This window comes from Bos grunniens, chromosome 4 (genome assembly GCF_055505025.1).
Source record: "Bos grunniens cultivar Pamir isolate PY7600 chromosome 4, Bosgru_T2T1.0, whole genome shotgun sequence".
In the NCBI taxonomy this organism is placed as follows: Eukaryota; Metazoa; Chordata; class Mammalia; order Artiodactyla; family Bovidae; genus Bos; species Bos grunniens.
In genome coordinates, this window is record NC_141168.1 from 12,232,753 (window position 1) to 12,257,194 (window position 24,442).

Below are 24,442 nucleotides of genomic sequence, written 5' to 3' on the forward strand. Positions count from 1 at the left end.
AGAGAGTCCCATGAACCGAGGAGGCTGGCGGGCTGGAGTCCATGGGGTTACAGAGAGTTGGGCACAACTGAGCGACTACACTTTTCACTTTTCATAAATTATAAAGGCATTTTTATGCTTAAACCTTCCAAAATACCCAAAGTTTATTGTAAACAGGGTTGAGTACAAAGCATGGTAGGTGAAGAGTATGGGCTTCTTTGATCACATACTCTATCCTTATCAGCTGTGTGACCTTGGACAAGTTGTTTAAACTCTCTGTACTCCAGTATTCTTGCCTGGAGAGTCCCTGTGGACAGAGGAGTCTGGCAGGCTACAGTCCATGGGGTCGCAAAGCGTGGGACTTGACTGAGCAACTAAGCACATACTTCAGTTTACATATCTTAAAATGTGATAATTACATTTACCTTATAAGGTTATCTTCGAGATTCAAGATCATAATTTATGTAAAGTGACTCATATCTCAAATAACAAGATGAGTTATCAAATGTTACATTTTATTATTGACTTCAATGAGAAAGATAATTATCAATAGATCACAATTTTAATATTCCTATTTTAAGATAACTTTTGAGGTTCTCTGATTTTTAAGAGAATTAAGTTTTATATTGTTAGGGCTAAAAACATCTCAGTTTATTGAAAAGCATTTTAGACTGGGCATTGTGGCTCTACATCTTCAAAAGATCCTTTTTAGGTTAGAACAAATTCAGAATAGCTCTGATTTTGACACACTGAAATTTGTAATGTCAATCCAAGTCTTTTTCTTTCCAATTCTACTATAAAACAGAATCAATAAAAAAAAGGAATCAATAAAATGTATTATAAAAAAATAATCCATTTTGAAAAAGTGGTGTATTCATAAAACAAACTATTTATTATAATTCTTACTTAAATTTCTATTTGTAGAGTGAGAAAAATTACCCAAGAAAAATGCATAATATGAGATTGGAGCTACTTGCTGGCTTATAAAATAATAATTTGTATCCTAAAAAATATATATCCTAAAACATATATATTATATATTTATATATGCTATGCTATGCTATGCTATGCTAAGTCACTTCAGTCGTGTCTGACTCTGCGCAACCCCATAGACGGCAGCCCACCAGGCTCCCCCGTCCCTGGGATTCTCCAGGCAAGAACACTGGAGTGGGTTGCCATTTCCTTCTCCAGTGCATGAAAGTGAAAAGTGAAAGTGAAGTCGTTCAGTCATGTCCGACTCCTAGTGACCCCATGGACTGCAGTCTACCAGGCTCCTCCGTCCATGGGATTTTTCAGGCAAGAGTACTAGAGTGGGGTGCCATTGCCTTCTCTGATATATATATATATATATATATATATATATATATATATATAAGGCAATAAGGCAACTGAGAAAAATTAAAGATAGTAGTAGTTGAATTTTATGGAAATTTTGGAAAATTCCTGTGTATCTTAATGTAAAATACACATATGTAATGGAAACTAATATTGGAAACTGTTTATTAGAATGTTATATACTTTAATTGGCCAAGTCTGATATCTTGAATATCTTCATAAAGCCCAGTTCTTATGACTCCAGGAACTTGAACCTTATTTTGTATTACCAATAATTACAAATAAATATGAGCACATTTCTACTCTTTTCTTGTCTGCAGGATCATGATAGTTTTTCATCTTTACTTTTGTATTTTTCCTCTTCTAGATATTAATATGTTATTGTAAGACCCAGAACACAGTGAAAACATCTTTCGTTGGCCAAAGACCTATGTATATGTTCCATGTCTCCTTTCTAGGTGTCAAAAGTTTCCCTGAGAGGACTCCTGGAGCTGTTTCTACTTCTAGTGAATTTATTCTCATTCTGTGATAATATTAGGATCATTTAAACTAGTCAACATTCTAACAATCTGTGGATGACTAATAAATGCCTTGGTTAGAGTTTCTAGACCTTTGTAGTTAATTTAGATACAGTCTGAATTTTTCAGTGCTGATAATCTGTCTCTGCGTCCTGACTTAAGCTTCTCTGCGTGTCCATCTTAAGTTGCTGAAGTAAGATTTTATTCACGCCTAGGTCTTATAGTTCAAGTAGCTTTTTTCTTAGTATTCTGTGAATCCAACTTTAGAGATATCATAAGATCTGGGCTTCGTTAGGGATATCGTAAGAACTGGGGATAGTGGTAAAAGATTCTGCCTGCAATTCAGGAGACGCAAGAGTTGCAGGTTAGAGCCCTGGTTTGGGAAGATCCCCTGGAGGAGGAAATGGCAACTCACTCCAGTATTCTTGCCTGGAAAATCCCATGGACAGTGGAGCCTTGTGGGCTATAGCTCGTGGGGTTGCAAAAAGTTGTAGGTGACTGAGCAGCTAAGCATGTGTGAAGGCCTTGGAGAAGGCAGTGGCACTCCACTCCATTACTCTTGCCTGGAAAATCCCATGGATGGAGGAGCCTGGTAGCCTGCAGTCCATGGGGTTGCTAGAGTCGGACAGGACTGAGTGACTTCACTTTCACTTTTCACTTTCATGCACTGGAGAAGGAAATGGCAACCCACTCCAGTGTTCTTGCCTGGAGAATCCCAGGGATGGGGGAGCCTGGTGGGCTGCCGTCTATGGGGTCGCACAGAGTTGGACACGACTGAAGTGACTTAGCAGCAGCAGCAGTGAAGACCTTGGTCTTTCAGTTATCTAGGAATTTGTTCCCATGTCATGGGAGTAAAGAAATAGGGCTTCTAAATGTGACCTGCTGATAATTACTACCTTGCTGTCCAGTTTTTTAGTCAAATTAAACTTCTTTTTATTGTCTTAATCTACAGACTATTATAGTGGGACTACATAGGTGATGTCTTGGATTCTCTTTATAAGGTTTCCTGTGGATCTGTGTTGATTCTGGGATGATAACAGTGAAAGCAGATGATGATCTGTTAGTCATCTCTTGTATTGCTATTTCTGTTTGCCTTTTTAATTTTGTTTCCCTTTGTTGGAGTGATTATTTCTCTGGTCAGTACTTAAAAAAGGAAGATAATTAATCATTGCCATATTTGGCAGTAAAATAAGATGCCACTCTCTCCTACCACATTTGCCAACAGACCTTTTCATTCCTCAAGAATTTTATTTATTGAACACTTAACTATATAGCACACTGGTGCCAGGCACTGGGAACAGTAATAAAAATATAAGGCCTGCCTTCCAAAAAGTGTCAATATAGTGTTTTTTGGTTTGTTGACAATCTAATATCCTGTTCTCTGATCATATTCCTGTATGCTCTGGCATATTCTTGTGTCTTTTTTTTTTTTTTTTTTTTAGGGGTGTTAGCCTGAGAGAAGTCAACTTTATATCCTTGCTTGGACATTATAGTAAATTTCAATGTTCTTTTAGGGTCGGGAAAGTATTTATCGATGATCTTGTAAAAATGACATATGCATCTTTTAGGACATAATATATTTTTGAATGATGAGAAACTAATTTTTTCATTGGTCACTACACTGTAGGATAGTCATAAATGAATGAAACACAGCTTGAGCCCGACACCTTTCAAGAGACCTTGAAGTTAAAGGAGAACCTTTAAATCTACTGAGAATGGTTTTTGGAATAATTTAAGAGCCAGTATGGGTGTTTTGTATCCTTGAGAACTCTTTGAATGGCACCTTTATATACTAGATTATATTTAACTTTCCCTTACTCAGCTGTTTGCCAGAGACCTCACCTGGCTTTATTCCTGAATTAAGAAGTCCACAGTCTCATCGTGCTCTGGTTATACACGCCTTTGCTTCTGTAAGACGCTGGAGGAGACGGTGTCACTCCCAAAACACTGTTTCTCGGACCATCTCAGTTCACTAGTGCCAGCAAGCTGGCACGTGCGTGGTGTTTTATAATAGATTTCAGTGCTTTCACTAGGTAAGACGTCTGCTGTAGAGGAGGCAAAGAACTTATAGATTCACGTCATTGTGTCCGAAAGATAATCCAAGAGGCGCATTTACACAGGCACCTCTCTTCTCCTTTTTACGTGGGGAAAAAAGGTGTTGTAAAGGAATTTTACAGGACAGCTAACTTGATTTTACTTAAAATGTAGTTCATCAGTTCATCATTAGCTGGTATTTTTCTATTCATGTAAGTAAACTTAGAAAGTAGAGAAACTCAACGCTTATTAGAAGTAGTTTCATTTTCGTTTCAAGTCATTTCACTGTGAGTATATTTTATAATACTCATGCCCATGTCCTTATGTTAATCTTAAATGTTATCATAGCAGTGACTTTTAAAGACCATTAATGTAGTATTAGCTGTACCTTTTTTGGGTAGAATGATTGTCATAATCAGATCATTATTTTAGTAGTCTAACATCATTGCTGAGAGGTCCTGTTATGTGAAATAAGAAAGATAATGATAATGATTTTAATGATCAAGGTATAACACAGGCATCATAGGATACGTGTGATGCTTTCTCTTTGCTTTTATAGCTCTTGATCTTGTTCCTCGGTCGACATCATTACTAACTTCTACCTTTTATCTTATTTAACACAGGGCTGTGAAATTATTTCAACTCCTGATCAAGACCATACTGATTTTACCAAGTGCCTTGAAGTGCTCCAAAAGAAGATAGAAGAAAAAGACCTACAGGTAAGATCGATGCCTATTTGGTGTTTATGAATCTTAAACCAAGGATGTGAAAAATCCTATTTTTACTCACCTGAAATCATTATTTGCTTTTGTGCTGATTATCTGGATTCCCTTGTCAGGTTTCTTCAGTATATGAATAAATCTGTACTTAGTTGCCAAAACATTAACATGTACACTTGAATCAGAGGTCACAGATTCTGGAACCTTCCAGTGAGTGGTGGGTCCCTAAATGTGTGAAGTGGACCTTGTGTATAGCAATCAAAACTGACAGCTCATTCTCAGCCTAAAGGAAGTAGCTGCTCTCCATCCCAAGTTGTTTTCACCCTGCACAGCTGTGTATGTATGTGTGTGTGTTTATATGGTATGTAGGCAAGACCAACAAATATGGCCTGGATCTGGCCATCCTTGCAAATTCTTATTTAAACAAATAAAATATTATTTACCTGTTTTAAAAATGAGAGGAATGTCTGTTACTTTGCATGCATGGACTCTTTAAGGTATTCAGTAGTGATTTTCACCTAGCATCCAAGTGTATAATCATATAATCACATCATTTAGCTAATTCACACATTTGTAATTTTTAATATTTTACAGTATTTTTGACAGTTGAAATGATATGTAAACTTTTTATAGCCTTTATCCAGTGAAGATCCACAAAATTACACCTGAAGCTTTGAAAGACAATTGACTTATTTTCCTGGGAAGGACAGGGAGATAAACTGAGATACATGATCAATGTGTCGTTTTATTAAAAAACCTTTTTTTTTTTTTGGTGGCGTGTGGGACCTTAGTTCCTGGACTAGGGAACAGACTCATGCCCTTTGCAGTAGATGCACAGAGTCTTAACTGGACTGCCAGAGAAGCCCCCAACAAATCATTTTAAAGGAAGAATACAAGGACGGCATCTCTGTACACTGGATGGTTTTCAGAGTGCAGCAGGATAGTGTTTCAGCCTTTTCGCAATAATTTGAGTGGGAAAGGATCAATTCAGACCCAGCGCAGGCAGATTTCACGTCTCCTTCCTTCATGTCTTGGCTCTGGGTAGCTCTTGCCTTCAGTCTGGTCTCCCTGACTGTCTGCAGTGGCTGCTTGTAGCAGTTTCTTTATGCCTTCACATCAGAGGGATTGAGGGGTAGGGGTGTCACTTGCCACCGTCATTAGACCTCAGTCCTGAAGTCTCTCCATGAACCTATACATGGTTTCAGCACAGGATAATGAAAGTTACCTGATTATCTGGGACTGGAGTAGGGAGTGGGGTCAACCCCCGAGTCTCATACAGTCTAACTCCACGGCTGGTACACAGTGGCGGGACAGCCTTGGTGGTGGAGAGGCACCCCTAATAAAAACTTGCTCCTTTGCAGAAGTTCTGGGAGATTTATTCTAAGGTATATTTACTAAGCTGAAGGAGTCAATCCTTTTCTCCCTTTGAAGGGGAAAGCCTTTTGTAACCATTGTTAGTTGACAAGTAGCTCACTCTACAAACTCACCACAAGTAATAGAGTGAACATTTCTCATCTCTGTGGTGGCTTGAGCTGTACCAAATGTGCCACTTGCAGCAGCCAATTGCTGTAAGTGTCTGTTTGTTTAAGGAAAAGGGGAAACAGCCTACTTAGAGTTAGCAGCTTCATCCAGACATCGCTGATGTGGAATTTCTTCGAAGAAAGTTCTAAATCTTCACAATAGTTTCGGTTTTCCTCGTGCTCCCACTGGAAGCTGGGAAGGCAGTGATGTGAATGTCGTTTATTGTGTCTAATTGATAGTATCTATATACAGTATTCAGTCACTGAATCACGAAACAAACCATCGTGTCTCAAACTCAACAGCCAAAATCTAGAGAGAGCCTCAGGCTGGGAGGAGAGAGTAGAGTAATCAGGTGTTCTGATCTGTGAAACAAACTGAGCAAAATGTTGGCCGAGCCATTGGAGGCCCAGAGCAAGAGGACCTTTTGGAGGACTCCTGCGTTGAGCAGAAAGGACCACACCCTCCCTCTCCCCTGTACTTAGGCTAGAGGCTGCCAGGGAAGCGTGTGGCCCAGAGGCAGGCTGTGGTGTGTCACAAAGGGATTGCTGCTGGGCAAGGAGAGTCAGCTGCCCTCCTTACAGCTCAGTAGTGAGGTCTTTGTGGGGAGGATGGGAACAGGGCACCTCCGTGGCTGGCATGCTTTGGGTCCAGGGCATTCCCCATCCTCATGAGCCCCTCTTTCTCCTTGTTCCTAAAAGAGTCTAGATTCCCCCTTCTCCTTTGCCTTAAGATGTTTCTGTATATGTTGCTCCCTCCCACTAGAATGTCTTGAATACATTTTTATTTTCTTGCCAAAGCCATGATGGAGTCCTGACATCCTCACGGAGGACTTTTCAGAAATATTCATTGATTTATTTGCCTGCCCTGGGTCTTAGTTGTGGCATGTGGAATCTTTCATTGTGACTTGGGGGGTTTTGGCTGTGGCGTGTGAGCTCTCAGCTGAGGCATGTGGGATCTAGTTCCCTGATCAGGGATGGAGCCTGGGCCCCTTGCTTTGGGAGCACAGAGTCTTAGCCGTTGGACCACCAGGGAAGCCCCTCAAGGGCGTTCCCCCAGCATTGCTCTGGGTTACGCTCCGCTGCTCTACATTGCCATGCTTCCCTCTTTTCTCTGTTAAGATACTCTGAACACTTTTGATAATTGTGTTAATTATTTCTGTTTGCTAAGGCCTTTCTTCCCAGCTTGACTATGTAGCCCATGAAGCTGAGATCAGGTCTGTTTTGTTCATGATCAAATGGCAGCACTTTGCATATGAGGTGCTCGGGGAACTCACAGGAGAGCAGATGATGCATTTAGGGGAGAGGCTTTTCAGAGAAGACTAAGACATAAAGAAATAGGAGTTAGATGGCAAAGGGGAGAAGATAGTGGCCAAGTATGGCAGTATACAGAAAAGGTAGCTAGCGCTCCAGTGAGGCAACAGTGTGTGTTTTGAAGAATTTTAAGACAGAGAACGGTGTGATGACTTTGTTGTTGGAAACATGGTTAGGTCAACTGAAAGCATAACTCACAGTGAAAACCATACAAAGTAGCTGTTGTTCAGACTGAAAAAGATGTTTGTGTTAAATCTGAGGACTCTCTGTGGGCTTCCATCTGAGTTTATGTTTTACCTGGGAGTGACAACACAGTCTTTGATTTAATATAATAGTAGGAGAAAAGCAAGATTAGAAACATTAGAAAGGAAAATCATAAAAGATTTCCCTCCACACATTCTCCTACCCTCAAGTGAGAGCACCATGAGGGCTTTTACAGATTTCTTCCTAAAATACACGTGAACTATATCAGAAAATCCTTTATTCTTCCCCGATTAATAAATCTTAGAAAATTATCAAACTTTTCTGGTTTTCCACTTATCAAATTATAAATATGAATGTGTAATCCAAATGTCTATATTTGGTGAGATCTTATTAGCATATATGTTAAAATATCAACTATAGTATAAATGAATTAAAGTAGTATTTAATATGTTGAGAGCCATACTATGTAACATATTAGAAGTTTGTAGAATTTGGATTAGGATCTGTCCTTACCCTTAAGGAGTTTACTATCTAGAACATGAGGTTAATTATAAAAAAAGATTTCCCTAAATTGCCTTATTTCTTATTTATTTACCTATTTAAAACCTGCTCCTCCTGAACTTTTATTCCTTTGTGAAAGGGTTCTGTGATACATGTGGCTTTTTAATGCTTTGCTTTTATTAGCCACATTGTTTATCTGTGGCTGAGTCATGAATAATACATTATCAGGATGCTGTCTGATATGACTGAATCTTCAAAGAGCAAATATATTTTTTGATGCTGTGATACACATTTGAGATCTAAACCCTGGAATACAAGGGAAAACATTAAAAGCTATTGCTCCAAGTTTTGAAAAATGTAAGACATACATTGTTTAGGGTAAAGCAGGAAGATATCTAAATGATAAGGCCCTAAGAATAATAGTTCTCCCAAAATGTAGGTTGGGATATTTCCTAGAATTACATGGCAATAGAACAGTTACTTTAGTTTCTGTTATTTTAAAGAGACTTTGTATTGGACACAATTTAGGCAGAAAACTTGATGTTGATTTCAAACTGTATAGATTTCAACTCATACCAGTTTAAAACCTCAATGCCTTTTAACCATTTATACTATGTTATTTTTTTTTCCGATAGCCATTTATTATTTTTTTAAATTTTATTTTATTTTTAACTTTACAAATTGTATTAGTTTTGCCAAATATCAAATGAATCCGCCACAGGTATACCTGTGTTCCCCATCCTGAACCCTCCTCCCTCCTCATACCATCCCTCTGGGTCGTCCCAGTGCACTAGCCCCAAGCATCCAGTATCGTGCATCGAACCTGGACTGGCAACTCGTTTCATACATGATATTTTACATGTTTCAATGCCATTCTCCCAAATCTTCCCACCCTCTCCCTCTCCCACAGAGTCCATAAGACTGTTCTATACATCAGTGTCTCTTTTGCTGTCTCGTACACAGGGTTATTGTTACCATCTTTCTAAATTCCATATATATGCGTTAGTATACTGTATTGGTGTTTTTCTTTCTGGCTTACTTCACTCTGTATAATAGGCTCCAGTTTCATCCACCTCATTAGAACTGATTCAAATGTATTCTTTTTAATGGCTGAGTAATACTCCATTGTGTATATGTACCACAGCTTTCTTATCCATTCATCTGCTGATGGACATCTAGGTTGCTTCCATGTCCTGGCTATTATAAACAGTGCTGCGATGAACATTGGGGTACAGTGTGTATGCCCAGCAGTGGGATTGCTGGATCATAAGGCAGTTCTATTTCCAGTTTTTTAAGAAATCTCCACACTGTTCTCCATAGTGGCTGTACTAGTTTGCATTCCCACCAACAGTGTAAGAGGGTTCCCTTTTCTCCACACCCTCTCCAGCATTTATTGCTTGTAGACTTTTGGATCGCAGCCACTCTGACTGGTGTGAAATGCTACCTCATAGTGGTTTTGATTTGCATTTCTCTGATAATGAGTGATGTTGAGCATCTTTTCATGTGTTTGTTAGCCATCTGTATGTCTTCTTTGGAGAAATGTCTATTTAGTTCTTTGGCCCATTTTTTGATTGGGTCATTTATTTTTCTGGAATTGAGCTGTAGGAGTTGGCTTGTATATTTTTGAGATTAGTTGTTTGTCAGTTGCTTCATTTGCTATTATTTTCTCCCATTCTGAAGGCTGTCTTTTCACCTTGCTAATAGTTTCCTTTGATGTGCAGAATCTTTTAAGTTTAGTTAGGTCCCATTTGTTTATTTTTGCTTTTATTTCCAATATTCTGGGAGGTGGGTCATAGAGGATCCTGCTGTGATGTATGTCAGAGAGTGTTTTGCCTATGTTCTCCTCTAGGAGTTTTATAGTTTCTGGTCTTATGTTTAGATCTTTAATCCATTTTGAGTTTATTTTTGTGTATGGTGTTAGAAAGTGTTCTAGTTTCATTCTTTTACAAGTGGTTGACCAGATTTCCCAGCACCACTTGTTAAAGAGATTGTCTTTAATCCATTGTATCTTCTTGCCTCCTTTGTCAAAGATAAGGTGTCCATATGTGCGTGGATTTATCTCTGGGCTTTCTATTTTGTTCCATTGATATACTATGTTATTTTTATAAACAGTTTTTTAAATTAAATGATATAAGATGCTGAATAAATCAAGTATTACATAGTGAAAGTGAAGTCATTCAGTCATGTCTGACTCTTTGTGACCCCATGGACTGTAGCCTACCAGGCTCCTCTGTCCATGGAATTTTCCAGGTAAGAGTATTGGAGTGGGTTGCCATTTCCTTCTCCAGGGGATCTTCCTGACCCAGGGATCGAACCTGGATCTCCTGCATTGCAAGAAGACGCTTTACCATTTGAGTCACCAGGGAAGCCCTAAGTATTACATAAATAAGAGCAAATGCCTAAATTTTATATACACAGAGACTAGTATTAGTGACTAACTTAAATATCCATAAAAACTGTGGAGATAATCATGAACCAAAGAGGATAGAGTAGAAAGACCCTGAGCTTACTTCCTCTCTGGGGCACATCAAAATATACAACTCTTTACAGAGCAACTATCAGTGACAAGCACTGAAGCCTACCAGAAAAGATCTATAGAAAGAAAACATAACAAGACAGGTAGGAGGGGCAGAGTCTGGTATGTCAAAACTCATACCCCCCGGTGGGCGACCTGTAAACAGGAGATTAATTATAGTTAATAGAGGTTTTCCCCAGAGAGCAAGGGTTGTGAACCCGGCATCAGGCTCCCCATCATGGGGGTCCTGTGTCTGGAAGATGAGCCCCCAGGATTTGTGGCTTCAAAGGCCAATGGGGCTTACTTTTCAGAGACCAAGAGGGCTGTGGGGAGATAATCTATTTTTAAAGGGATCCAGGAGAGAACTAGTCATTTGAAAGGTGCCTGAATCACACCTGCTGATATTGGAGAGTTTTAAACTATTTTTATCCGCTAAATGTCAGTATTGGACATGATTATTTTGTAATGGACTAATTTTTTTTTTTAATATTCATATGAAATAACTGTTGCTGCTTATCAGATTTAAGACTAACTATATCTGATTGGCTAACTTATTATATCTGAATGGTTCAGATGGTAAAGAATCCGCCTGCAATGCAGGAGACCTCGTTCCTTGCTAGGTTGGGAAGATACCCTGGAGAATGGAATGGCAACCTGGAGAATTCCATGGACATAGGAGACTGGTCCATTTTTTCCCATCACTTCATGGCAAATAGATGGCAAAACAATGGAAACAGTGACAGACTTTATTTTGAGGGGGTGCCAAAATCACTGCAGATGATGACTGCAGCCATGAAATTAAAAGATGCTTGCTCCTTAGAAGAAAAGCTATGACCAACCTAGATAGCATATTAAAAAGCAGAGACATTACTTTGCCAACAAAAGTCTATCTAGTCAAAGCTATGGTTTTTCCTGTAGTCATGTATGGATGTGAGAATTGGACTATAAAGAAAGCTAAGCACTGAAGAATTGATGCTTTTGAACTGTGGTGTTGGATAAGACTCTTGAGAGTCCCCTGGACTGCAAGGAGATCCAAGTGTCCATCCTAAAGGAAATCAGTCCTGAATATTCATTGGAAGGACTGATGTTGAAGATGAAATTCCAGTTCTTTGGCTACCTGATGCGAAGAACTGACTCACTGGAAAAGACCCTGGTGCTGGGAAAGATTGAAGGCAGGAAGAGAAGGTGACCACAAAGGATTAGATGGTTGGATGACATCACCGACTCAATGGACCTGAGTTTAAGCAAGCTCCGGGAGTTGGTGATGGACAGGGAGGCCTGGCATGCTGCAGTCCATGGGGTCTCAAAGAGTCGTACATGACTGAGTAACTAAGCTGATCTGAGGAGACTGGTGGCCTGCAGTCCGTGGGGTCTCAAAGAATTGGACTCAACTGAGCGATTGACTCTTTATATCTGATTGGACTAATTACTTTTTCAATATGATAAGATATGTATAGGAAGATAGTTGTATGATAGTCCTCTGAGAAGTATTTTCCAAGGTACTGTGATGTTTTCAGTAAAGTCCACTCTAATGAGCTGATATCTTTGTCAAGATTTCAGTCTTATCTGGAGCAAAACAATAAATCTGTTGTGTGTGTAAATATCTTCTAGAGAGGAATAAATACTGTGTTTACATTAGAGAAATCTAGTCAATGCCACCTTAAAGTATCATAGTAAATATCATCATTGATAATTCAGGGCAGAGTAGATAAGAGAGACCTGAAAGCTAAACGCAGTGGGGTGAAATGTGAATCAAGTCCAGAGTATCGTTAATCGTGGTGCCCAGTGTCAGTTTTAGTTGTGACAGATGTGGCGTGTTTGTATAAGATGTTAGCACATCATTGACCAGGAGACTTTTGCAGAAACTAATACCTGTGGCTAGCGATTTGTTATGTGAGTGTATACTAAAATACCTCAAGTTGCAAAAGGTATTTTAATATGTGTCTGGTCAGTGAGTTAACATCAGTGGGAACTGGTGATTGGTATTGCTGCCTGAACTATCTTCACGACTTTTTCCCAAATCTCAAATTATTTTGAAGTAAAATGTTTATTCAAAACATATTTCAGTGTCTTCAAGATGCTATAACCGGAGAATGGTGTTATCTTCCTATGCCATGTCTTTTAGTAAAATAGAACAGAAAGGCATGAAGTTCAATCAAAATAACTTTCTGTGGACTCTTTCAACTTTAAAGTGTTTCCTCAGAAAGTTTCAAGTCATGTCTGCTGCCCGTTTAGGCAGTTATTGAACATGAAAACCATGCCTGCTTGAAAATCTTAGCTAGAAATTGGTGTTTTTAAACTACGTGACAACCCAGATCCTCTCAACCATCGCTGTTTTCCCAAGAGACCAGAGTACGTTAAGACTCAATCAAAGATGTGATTTTATCAGGATTGACTCCCTAAGGAGTAACCCTGTTTGTCCCTGTGTTCCCTCCCGACCCATCAGAGTCCCGTGGTCTTCATCACCACCTGCGTTTTCTCCCCGGCTCTTCTTATATTGATATTCTGTCACACCTGCCTTTTACTTCTATCTTGTTTCCCTGGGCTTCAGTTATCATTCTGTGCCATTAACGCTCTAACTTATGTCTCTAATCCTGAACTTCAAAGCCCTATTTCTAACCACTAACTGGAAGGCCAGAGGAACTTCATTTCAGTGTAAACCAAAATTCATCATCTTTCTCACAAAATCTCATTTTCTCTTTCTTTATTTTCTGTCTCATTCAATGGCACTGCCATCCATCCACCTGGCAGAAACCTGAGAGTAACCTTATATTTTACTATCCTTTTACCATCCCTCAATGGCTAGTTGCAGTTGCTGTAATCCTGCAGATATCTCCTGTGCCCACTTTATTCCTTCCGGTCTTACTGCTGCTGTCTTAGTTCAGACCTTTATCATTTCTTACCTGGCTTATTTGACTAGTCTTCCTGTTTGCCCCATTCACTCCATTCCCTTACTAAAATTTATAGCCTCTATTTTAAATGGATATCTGCTTTAAATCTTTTCTCCTAGTTACTTATTCAGTAAATACTTGTTCAGTGAATAAATTTATTTCCAGTAACATTAAGGCAGATTCCAAAGGACACTCTGGCAAACCTTAGCTGGCATGTATCCTCTGAAAGAATCTTTTCAGTAACAGTTTCTACTAATTCTTCTATGACACGTGTCCAGATTCTTTACACTGCTTGTTATCTGTACCAGTTTTAAGTATTAAATATGTTTATTATGAAAAGTATTGGCCTCCAACACATTGTAATTAAAGGTTATCTTTGATGCTTGGGGTAGGCTGACTTTCTTTCCACTGCATGACTGGTTCTTTAAGACTCAACTCTCTCATCTGTAAAGTCAGAATAATAATCTGCACATACCAGGGAGTTATGAGGCAAAGCACTTACTGCAATGTCAGCCACATATAAAGACCTTCATAAAAATATAACAGCAGTAGTGGTAGTATTAAAGTCATGTATTGTTGTGCACCTTACTTAGCTCTTGAGATCTTTTATCACTTCAGTTCAGTCGCTCAGTCATGTCCGACTCTTTGCTTTTGTAATATTTTATATAATAGGGTATATTTTATGTAATATATTTATATTTATCAGTTCAGTTCAGTTCAGTCGCTCAGTCGTGTCCGACTCTCTGCGACCCCATAAATCGCAGCACGCCAGCCCTCCCTGTCCATCACCAACTCCCGGAGTTCACCCAGACTCATGTCCATCGAGTCACTGATGCCATCCAGCCATCTCATCCTCTGTCGTCCCCTTCTCCTCCTGCCCCCAATCCCTCCCAGCATCAGAGTCTTTTCCAATGAGTCAACTCTTCGCATAAGGTGGCCAAAGTACTGGAGTTTCAGCTTTAGCATCATTCCTTCCAAAGAAATCCCAGGGCTGATCTCCTTCAGAACAGACTGGTTGGATCTCCTTGCAGTCCAAGGGACTCTCAAGAGTCTTCTCCAACACCGCAGTTCAAAAGCATCAATTCTTCGGTGCTCAGCCTTCTTCACAGTCCAACTCTCACATCCGTACATGACCACAGGAAAAACCATAGCCTTGACTAGATGAACCTTTGTTGGCAAAGTAATGTCTCTGCTTTTGAATATGTTATCTAGGTTGGTCATAACTTTCCTTCCAAGGAGTAAGCATCTTTTAATTTCATGGTTGCAGTCACCATCTGCAGTGATTTTGGAGCCCAGAAAAATAAAGTCTGACACTGTTTCCACTATTTCCGCATCTGTTTCCCATGAAGTGGTGGGACCAGATGCCATGATCTTCATTTTCTGAATGTTGAGCTTTAAGCCAACTTTTTCACTCTCCACTTTCACTTTCATCAAGAGGGTTTTTAGTTCCTCTTCACTTTCTGCTATAAGGGTGGTGTCATCTGCATGTCTGAGGTTATTGATATTTCTCCCTGCAATCTTGATTCCAGCTTGTGTTTCTTCCAGTCCAGCGTTTCTCATGATGTACTCTGCATATAAGTTAAATAAGCAGGGCAACAATATACAGCCTTGACATATTCCTTTTCTTAGAATAAAAATATAAATTTTTTATGTAAATGAAATATAAAATTCTCTAAAATATATTTTATAAATATTTAATTTTGTAAAATATAGTTTATATGTAGTAGTTATATATGGGGCTTCCCAGGTGGCTCAGTGGTCAAGAATCTGCCTGCCAGTGTAGGGGAGACATGGGTTTGATCCCTGGATTGGGAAAATCCCTGGAGAAGGAAATGGCAACCCACTCCAGTATTCTTGCCTGGAAAATCCCATGGACAGAGGAGCCTGGTGGTCCGTGTGTTCACAAAGAGTTGGACATGACCAAGCAAAGGAGTATGCATGCATGCACATAGTTATATATAATGATGTTTACCTTATAAAATATATACTTTAATCTATTTTATAAAAATTAGTATACATATAAATAAGATATCTTTTGTAGAATATGTACATGGTTAATCTTTTGATTTTATAATAAGTTTCATGGAGCAATGTGATATTAAATTTAGATAATGTTTGTAGCAATCAAACTAATTAAGTTTTAGCTCTGGTTCATGGACTCATCATTTTCTTGTTTTTTTTTTTTCAAATGAAAGTTTTTTTTCTTTATTGAGGTGTGACATTATGTTTCATGTGTACAACATAATGATTTGATATTTGTATAAATTGTGAAATCATCACAGTAAGTCTAGCTAACATCCTAGCATTGTTTCTTTAGGACATACTCTAATTTTATGAGATTTCTTGTACTATAAGACACGTGAATGAAACAGAGGGCTCCTCACAGGTTTCTGTGTTTTCTAGGGGAAGATTTCAGTCTTCCGTATTCCTGGGGAACCAGTGAGAATGGGGTCTGTCTGTTTAGTGGTGGAATCCACCAGCAGGATGATCGCACAGCTCCGCTAATCACCCTTTGCCTCATGCCTCGATGGAGAGAGAAGAGGGCTGGTGTGCTCTGGCTTCTGCCAGCTTGCATGTGCTTTGTGCTCACTGTGCGGTCACTAAGGGGCGTATTACCCAGCATATGTCAAAAGTTGGCTTCAGAGTTCCAATGGTAGACTTTCTTCCCTTAGATGTACTATGGAAGCTCCTGGGATCTTCTGCTAATAAGCTTAACGAACTTTCATGTAGTACCTATATCCAGGTCAGTATGCTATGATTTGGTGGCCAAACCAATGGCCTAAAATAGTCTCCATTCTAATAAGGGAAACAGATAGATGCGTCACCATATACTAATTCAGACTGTCATAGTTGCTGTGGCTTGCCTCTTCAGGATAGTTCCAGCTTTTTAAAAAGCAGATTTGTTTTGTATAGAACTCTTCTCTAGTTCACCTGTTACTTATTTAATTTTTATTTGGTTATTTACTTGAAACCTAGACAATATTTTTAAAAGTATAGAGACATTAGTTTGCTGACAAAGATTCATATCATCAAAGCTATGGTTTGTCCAGTAGTCATGTACAGATGTGAGAGTTGGGCCATAAAGAAAGTTGACCATTGAAGAACTGACACTTTTGATTTGTGGTACTGGAGAAGACTCTTGAGAGTCCCTTGGACAGCAAGGAGATCAAACCAGTCTATCCTAAAGGAAATCAGTCCTGAATATTCATTGGAAGAACTGATGATGAAGCTCCAATACTTTGGCCACCTGATGCGAAGAGCCGACTCATTGAAAAAGACCGTGATACTGGGAAAGACTGAGTGCAGGAAGATAAGAGGGTGACAGACGTTATGATGGTTGGATGATATCATTGACTCAAGGGACATGAGTTTGAGCAGAGTTCGGGTGATGATGAAGGACAAGGAAGTCTGGCGTGCTGCAGTTCGTGAGGTCCAAAGAGTTGGACATGGTTTAACGACTGAACAACAACAACAATTCATTTGTTTGGTTGTGCTGGATCTTCCTTGCTGTGTGCGGGTTTTTTCTCGTTGTGGAGAGTGGGGGCTACTCTGTTTGTGGTGCATGGGCTTCTCATTGTGGTGGGTTCTCTTATTGCAGAGCATAGGCTCTAGGTGCGTGGGCTTTGGTAGTTGCAGCTTCCAGCTCTGGAGCACAGGCTCAGTGGTTATGGCAAATGGGTTTAGTTGCTCTGCGGCATGTGGGATCTTCCTAGAGCACAGATCGAGCCTGTGTCCTCTGCTTTGGCAGGCGGACTCTCAATCACTGGACCACCAGGGAAGTCCCTTTGCTTCACCTTTAAATTTACATTTGAGAAAATGGAATAAGAAGAATTTTTTTCTAATGAAATTATACCTCATACCGATGAACCCTGATATGATCACCCAATTTAAATAGTTTCCATCTGCCCTCCCCCCCATCCCTCCTCTTCTTCCATCTCCAGATTCACCAGCCCTTTCCCCTTTGCTGCTGAATTTCTGCATTCCACCTGTCACCATCAGACATGTTTAGAATAGTTGTTTCTGTATTCACTGGCTGGAATGTAAAGTTTGTGTGGGCAGGGAATTGCGCTTGTTTGTTCTCTGATGTATTCCAAACATGTAAAGCATTTCCTGGCCGTCCATAAATATTCATCAAATGAATATATACTTATATGTAAGAACACCCTTTATATCAAATGTTGGTAAACTTTAATAATCTGCTTTGACATTAACAAAACTTATTCTCCTGCCCTAGCTCTTGTTCCTTTGTAATCGAACACACTTTTATTTTGGCCAGTACTTGGAGATATCCACTGTTATTTGGTCATACACACACATCCATCTTTTCTCTCCACTGTATGGGGCAGGGAAAGGGGATGTGTGTTACGTGCTTTTAAAAACAGTACACATGGTATCTTCTTTTCATTTCATTAATTGATATTTTACTTCTGGGACCTGTTTCTTTTTCTAAGCTTAAGTTTCTTGAGAAAGCTGAGGGCTGACAAATGAGAATACATAGAAATTGTTTCATAAGCCATTGCCATTGTGAACTTGACAAGGATAAATCTTGCCAAATTCCTTGAATTGATACCAAAAGCAATACAGTACAGTTTCAACATCAGTTCTATAGCTGAGGCATTGTAAGACTCTCATAACACGTTTTTCTACCTTTGTTCCTGTGCTTATCTACCCCAAAGGGATGTTGTAAGCTTAATTGGTAATTTTTGTGAAGTTCTAAAAAGCAACATGTCTCACACACACACATACACACACATAAATGCACATTCTACTATACATCAGTATGCCTATACAGACCCCCTTTTAATTTTTCCTGTATTACCAGAATTGCTATCTTTGTCAAGTGACAAACTACTTACATGTTCAGGTTCTGGAACAAATGAGGTGCAAGCTAAGTATCGGGAGGAAGGAAGGAGAAGAAAAATTTCTGTGCATTGTGTGAATTAGCAGACTGTTTCCTAGATCATTTTGGAAAAGCCTTCAAAAGAGAAATTCACATCTCTGTTTTTTCCTCCTTCTTAGAGACCAGCAATCTTTTTTATAGTGCTGTGCAACAAGAGAAAATAGATATTCCGCATGCTTTGGAGTGACTCAGGAGATGCTGCGATGGATATAAAAAGCTAACTGCCCTCAAGGCTGTGGCAGCCTAATTCATCCCTGCCAGAGGAAAGGCGTGTTTTTATGGGCCCCGGGACAAGGGTTAAGTTTATCTGCTTACCAGGACTCTCAGCTGGATGACTCAGTTACCAGATAAAATTTCTTATTAACGCAGAGAATTGCGCATATGGTTGGTGTGGTGCTCCTTTGCAGGAGAACACTGACCTAATGTGAAAAGGACTAGTTTATTTACAGTTACTGCATCGTGGAGACACAGAATGGAGGAGGAAACTGTATCTTATGTTAATCTTCTGGAAGATTCATGTACTTAGAATAGCATGAAATTGCTTAGTAGATTATAAAATTTCTTCTTTTTCTATGTACCTGTTTTCCAGATATATCATATGTAGTAGTGCTTACCTCATAATTACGATTGTCCACAATGATAGTATCTACATTTTTTAAGCAATAAATTCATTTATTTGAGGCTACAGACTAAACATATAGAGTTTGTCTTGGTTTAACAGCAAAAGATTATTTCAAATTTTAGTAAACAAATTTTTATTTCTAACTTTATGCTAGGGCTAAGATGAAAAAAGACAACAGTGGGAGTGGAGAACAGGGTATTGAGGAGATAATAGGGAATGATTGAGAGGAAGCAGTAGGCAGTGCCCCCGAACCTTAGTTTAGCCTTTCATCTAAGCAACTGAAGATTGCCTGCCCAACAGAAGAATAACTTGTTTCATGTTAGATTTTTTAAATATTAGGGTAAATATTTACAATAGGCTACTTAAAAACCCTGCAACATTCATGTTTAAGAAATGATGTGCTATAGTTTAAGTCATGGATGAAGAACTGAAATGACGTTAACTGCATGTCACAGGGATATGCACATCAGATTGATACATTTTTCGGTGGTAGTTTAGTGAGTAATCAGAAGAGATATATACATAGTAATACCTTCTTTGTTTTAGGTGATGAGCCTAGTTATCCCGGAAAGTTCCATTTAAATCAGAGCAGGTGGAATCCCGTAGCATTCACTCTCTATTCACTCTCTTTGTAGCTAGAAGTGGAAAATGTCTTTGTTTCCATGACTGTCTCTTTTCCCAGAAGTTCTGCTTAGCATTCCATGGCCAGCATGCTGGTCCTTAACAGATAGATGGCATAGAAATAAGATAATATCAGCATCTCTTCTGGGTCCACTAGGAGCCTTACCCTCTCAATATGTATGTGACTGTGTGTACTTCGCAGTATGAACAGCTGTGTCAAAATAGTTGAAGCACAGTAGAAATAAGACTATCTGAATTCAGAGTTCACTGATTACATTTTAATTCTATTTCTTCATCCAGGCTCCTCCATCCATGGGATTTGCCAGGCAAGAGTACTGGAGTGGGGTGCCATCGCCTTCTCCGACTAGAGATTTTAGTTGACTATAAAATTGACCCTATAGATTTTTGATTTTTTTCAAAACATCTATATAAATGAAGGAAATTATTTCAGAAAGAGGAAGTTATCATTAAACAAATATTTTCTCCCTGATGGCATTCGGTTTACTATGATGCTTATGGAGATGGAATACAGTTAGCAAAATAGCAAGTGACCTCGCTTAAAACTAAACGTAAACCTGGGGATGATGAGGTGATCAGCTATTTTGTATACATGTACTAGCTGAAGGAAACTTACTACATTGCAAGAAGTAAGCTTTAAGTAATTAATGTCAACGCAGTAACAGTTTTAACATTTTCATTTGGCATTATAAAATGGTCCAATGCATAATCTAGAAACCAGAGTGTTAATGACCAAGTGCAAAATTTGCAATCAAAATGTCTCTATTCTCCCAGAAGGTGGGAAGGGGGTAATTAGCATAAACTATTTATATTGCACCAGATTGCAAAATCTAAGGATTGCACTGCAGCAAGCCTGATAGCCACCTATTATTAACTGGTCAATAAAAAATGAAGAGCATTTTATGCCACTAAACTTTGGGAAAATAATGCACCCGAAGTGCTACAAATAGCCGAACCTAATCCATCCAGACATGGGAGCCATGAGTTTCATTTATCATTTTAGACAAGAATATGCAGCTAAGACTTGTTTTATGGCTGAAGCAAAAGCAAGAAATATTGTTTGTAGTATAGAAAGCAAATCATCATGATGCAAGATAGGATAATAGCTTTTAAAACTAATCACAAGTACAGAAATACTAATCTTCTGGGAACAGAGCAGAGGTTTTGAAAATTGTTTTCAGCTTGCCCAGTGGTGGGAATGGAAGGGGATGAGAGAAAGAGGATGTGGGTTCCACGTTCTGGTGCCTCATAACCACGTTCCAACGAGTGGGAAGAATGACTGCTTGGCACTCTCTCAATGCTCAGCTTTAGTAGGACATCGTGTATGTTATAGAATTTTTGGCCAGGGTGAAAATATCTGGTGCTTTTTCAGTAGGGTGGGCAGGAAAGCAGATGTGAATTTTTTCATTTATCTACCAAGCAGTCAATTAACTTCAATAGATAACATTTACCCAAACTGTAAGATACTTTCAAACTCTATTTCCAAATAGCTAGTGGTTCCTGAATATGATACAAATCATACTTCAGTTTTCATTTTGCACTAAATACCAGCTGTGTTGAAGATGTCATATTTTGGGTTTTCTAAACCACAAATGATGCATCTTTCCATTTCTCAAGATCTCAGATGACATGAGAGGTTTGGAGACAACAATGACCTCTTGTAGTAGACTTATCCACATTATTTATACAGACCATGATTTTATGTTAATTTTACTTATAAATATGTTCCTGACTCTTCAAAGAATTTAATTTTCAGCAGAGATAGTTGAATAAAATTATGTAAAAACACACACACAAGTATGTGTTTTATTTTTTCTATTCAGCTCTCCTTGGCATTCACTTTCTGATATAGAGAAATATAAATACATGCAAATCTGCTCTTGCCATCCCTGTGTATTTATGTAGAAGAAAAAATAACACATTTCCACATTTAACTATTGTGTTTTTTATTTATATGGAAAAATATGTTCTTTCCCCAGGGGTCTCTCATTGATATAGTTTGAGAACCTACAGGCCAGGTAATCAAGGAAATATTAGTATTCGTGGTAGATCTGTAATGAAAGATAACACTGTTACTACAACCAGGCTTGAAATGTTTAACTAAAAAATTCAAAGCCCAGGGTAAATCAAAAAAGCATTTCATTATCCTGGGCCTGAGCTCAGTCGTTGTCCTATTCTCTGTCATGACCAGGGCAGCTGAAGTTAAGCGTTATCAAGGATTTCAAATAGCAGCCTGAGGGGAAGCAAGGGAAACTCCTGGTATGCAGCAAGAGTTCTAAGAAGAAGTGAGCATCAGTGCTAAAAAGATTGTTTGGGGTCACAAAGGAAGGATCTTTAATCTCTAGATAAAAAATGTGAATTTTGATCTACGGGTAATGTTAACCTGTTAGAAAATTTTGAATGAGATATCGTAATACAATTTAGAAAGTTAGTGGCATGGCTGTGTGCAAGCTGAATTGAAGGATGGAAAATTTCATGATAGTAATAAAAGAACCGGTTACAGGATTCTTGGAAGGATAACTCTTCAGTCATCTTTTCCATCAAGAACCTGAGAAAGAAATAGAGACCTTGGAAAACAGACTTCAAGTGTGCGCTTGATGATGCTTGGTTACTCACCAGAGGTGAAGCCTGGAAACTGTAACTGTTCAGCTAACAGATGTCTGTAACATGTTTACCAGTCAATTGAGGTAGTATAGGTTGAAGAGTGCAACCTGAGAGAGAGAGTTTCTGACCCTCAGACCTTGCGGTCTGTGAAGTGGATGCCCTTATAGGTGGAATAGGACAGGTGGGAAGCCCCTTGGAAGTTGACCTTCTCCAGCGTGAACTCTCCTGTGGAGGTGGTAACTCAGCTGGATCTGGAAGATGAACTAGGAACTAGCCAGAATCAAGAGAGTGTTTTGTTCTGAGTGTTCAAGACCAGAGGTGAAACTCTTAGGTTTGGAATGTCAAAGGGTAGGTAATACCGGAAGTCCTGATCACACATGCACACTTGCACCATTTACATGTTTCCTATAAGAGGCTCGTAGAATGCACTAGTCATTTGGGGTAGGCCCGTCTCTGCGGCCTCTTCTGCTGACTTGCGGCCGGTGTGTCAAGGACCTCAGGCAAAAAGAATTGCTTCCAGTCTGGATATGCTGACCTCTCCAGTGAGGGTATGGACTGCCTGGACTTTTATTGCTACAACTTTTACTGGGGTATTATAGTTTAAAACAGTTGGGAGTCTTAGTGTAGACCCTTTTCATTGCCTCCCTAGTTTTCTGTCAAATACTAACAAGCTTGTATACATTGCTCACTTTTCAGGTATAAATATGTCCCTTCCTCTTCTTTTTTTATTTTTTTAAACTTTTCATTCAAAGAACATGTTCAAAAACAAGCTTTGTGTAAATATGTTTATGACATCTCTTAATAACATATTTGCAGTTTGACATAGATGAAAATGTTCTGTTCAAACAAGTTTTCTTTCTTTTTTTTTTTCTAAGGAGGTGGAGGTAGGCATCTTTGGAAATACTTTACAAGGGAGAGTGAGGGGAGGGGATAGTTCCAGCGCTGAAGTTTGCAATCTTGTGATGTGTTCTGAGAATCTAAAGTGCTTCTAGAATATAAAGTTGGTGGGAGTTGTGGATGCAACTTACAAGTGAGTATTAGAGGAGATAGGACTTTAGTTTGTAGATTCTGGAGAGCTAATACTTCAAGAGAACATTAGCATGATCAGATTTGAGATGTAGAGTGCTTTCTCCTGTAATCAGATAGGGAACTACTTGGTTACAGAAAGCCAGGCAGGAGGCCAGTGGGGTCACCCCGGTGAGGAAGGTGATGACTCAATTAAGGCCATAGCGAGGAGGATGGAGAGCACATTATTTGAGGAAAAATCTGGAGCCTTATTATCTTGCCACTGCAAGAGGCATGATTTCTTTCTCACCGAAACAGGCTGCCATTAAACTGTGACTCACTAGGCCTTGTTGAAATTTAAATAGGGTCCCTGTAGTATTGTTTTCCACAGGCTGCCAAGATCCAGCCAGGTACAGTCTTTGTTTGTCAATACAGTATATTCTGATACCATAAAGCCTCAGGTCTTTAATTTCTCTGGTGTCTCATTGTACTTCACATCAATCACTTGAATTATTTTATCGGCTTATTGAAACATACTTTGATATCGCTGGGCTGTTGGCAGGTTATTGTTTCTGTTCTCTCCTGATCCAGTGATTTCCTTCATAGGCTGCATTGGGTCTTCTGTCTTTAAATTAGAGCATCCGACAATTGGACCAGAGAATTTCATCTTCTGAAGCTTAAGGATAATGTCTAAATTTTTTGAGACCCTCGTGTTTAATTTGTTTCAGTTGGCTACATGCTTGGAATTCTCGAACAGCAGGATAAATGTGTATCTTGGTTTAATGGGATAGTCCTGTTTTGTGCCTGTATCCTTGGTGTAATCATGTATAATATTCCCTTTTACTTTCAAGGGTGTCTCAGCTTGTGCATTAAATTGTATGGTCACCCTGTCTATCAGGGATAGCCACAAAGAAATTGTCCATTTATGCACCTCCAAAATTCAATTTATGAAGAGTCAATGCAATTAAAATATGCTGACAGCCACTGTCCCTGCCGTAGACTTCATGCATGCTGTATCTAAGTCTTTTTGAGGACAAATGGAGAAAAACATGTCATTTGTTTACCAAAAGGCTTTGATTTCTTTAATAGAAAAATGAAATTGCTTCTCCTTTTGGTGTTATATATCCTTCAGCCAGTCTTGTCAT

General features: G+C 39.0%; 1 protein-coding gene across 22 annotated transcripts in view; it reads left to right on the top strand.

Moving 5' to 3' along the window:
- The window catches only part of TPK1 (thiamin pyrophosphokinase 1), a 391,983-nt gene that overhangs the window by 195,547 nt on the left and 171,994 nt on the right, over window positions 1-24,442 (top strand). For 21 of the 22 annotated variants that reach the window (XM_086398263.1, XM_086398267.1, XM_086398254.1 and 18 more), the window contains one exon: window positions 4,490-4,585. In XM_086398263.1, coding sequence (XP_086254389.1) covers window positions 4,490-4,585 — 96 coding nt within the window. Of the gene's footprint in view, window positions 1-4,489; window positions 4,586-18,546; window positions 19,122-24,442 lie in introns of those variants that run through there. The other variant, XM_086398273.1, reaches the window with a different exon arrangement.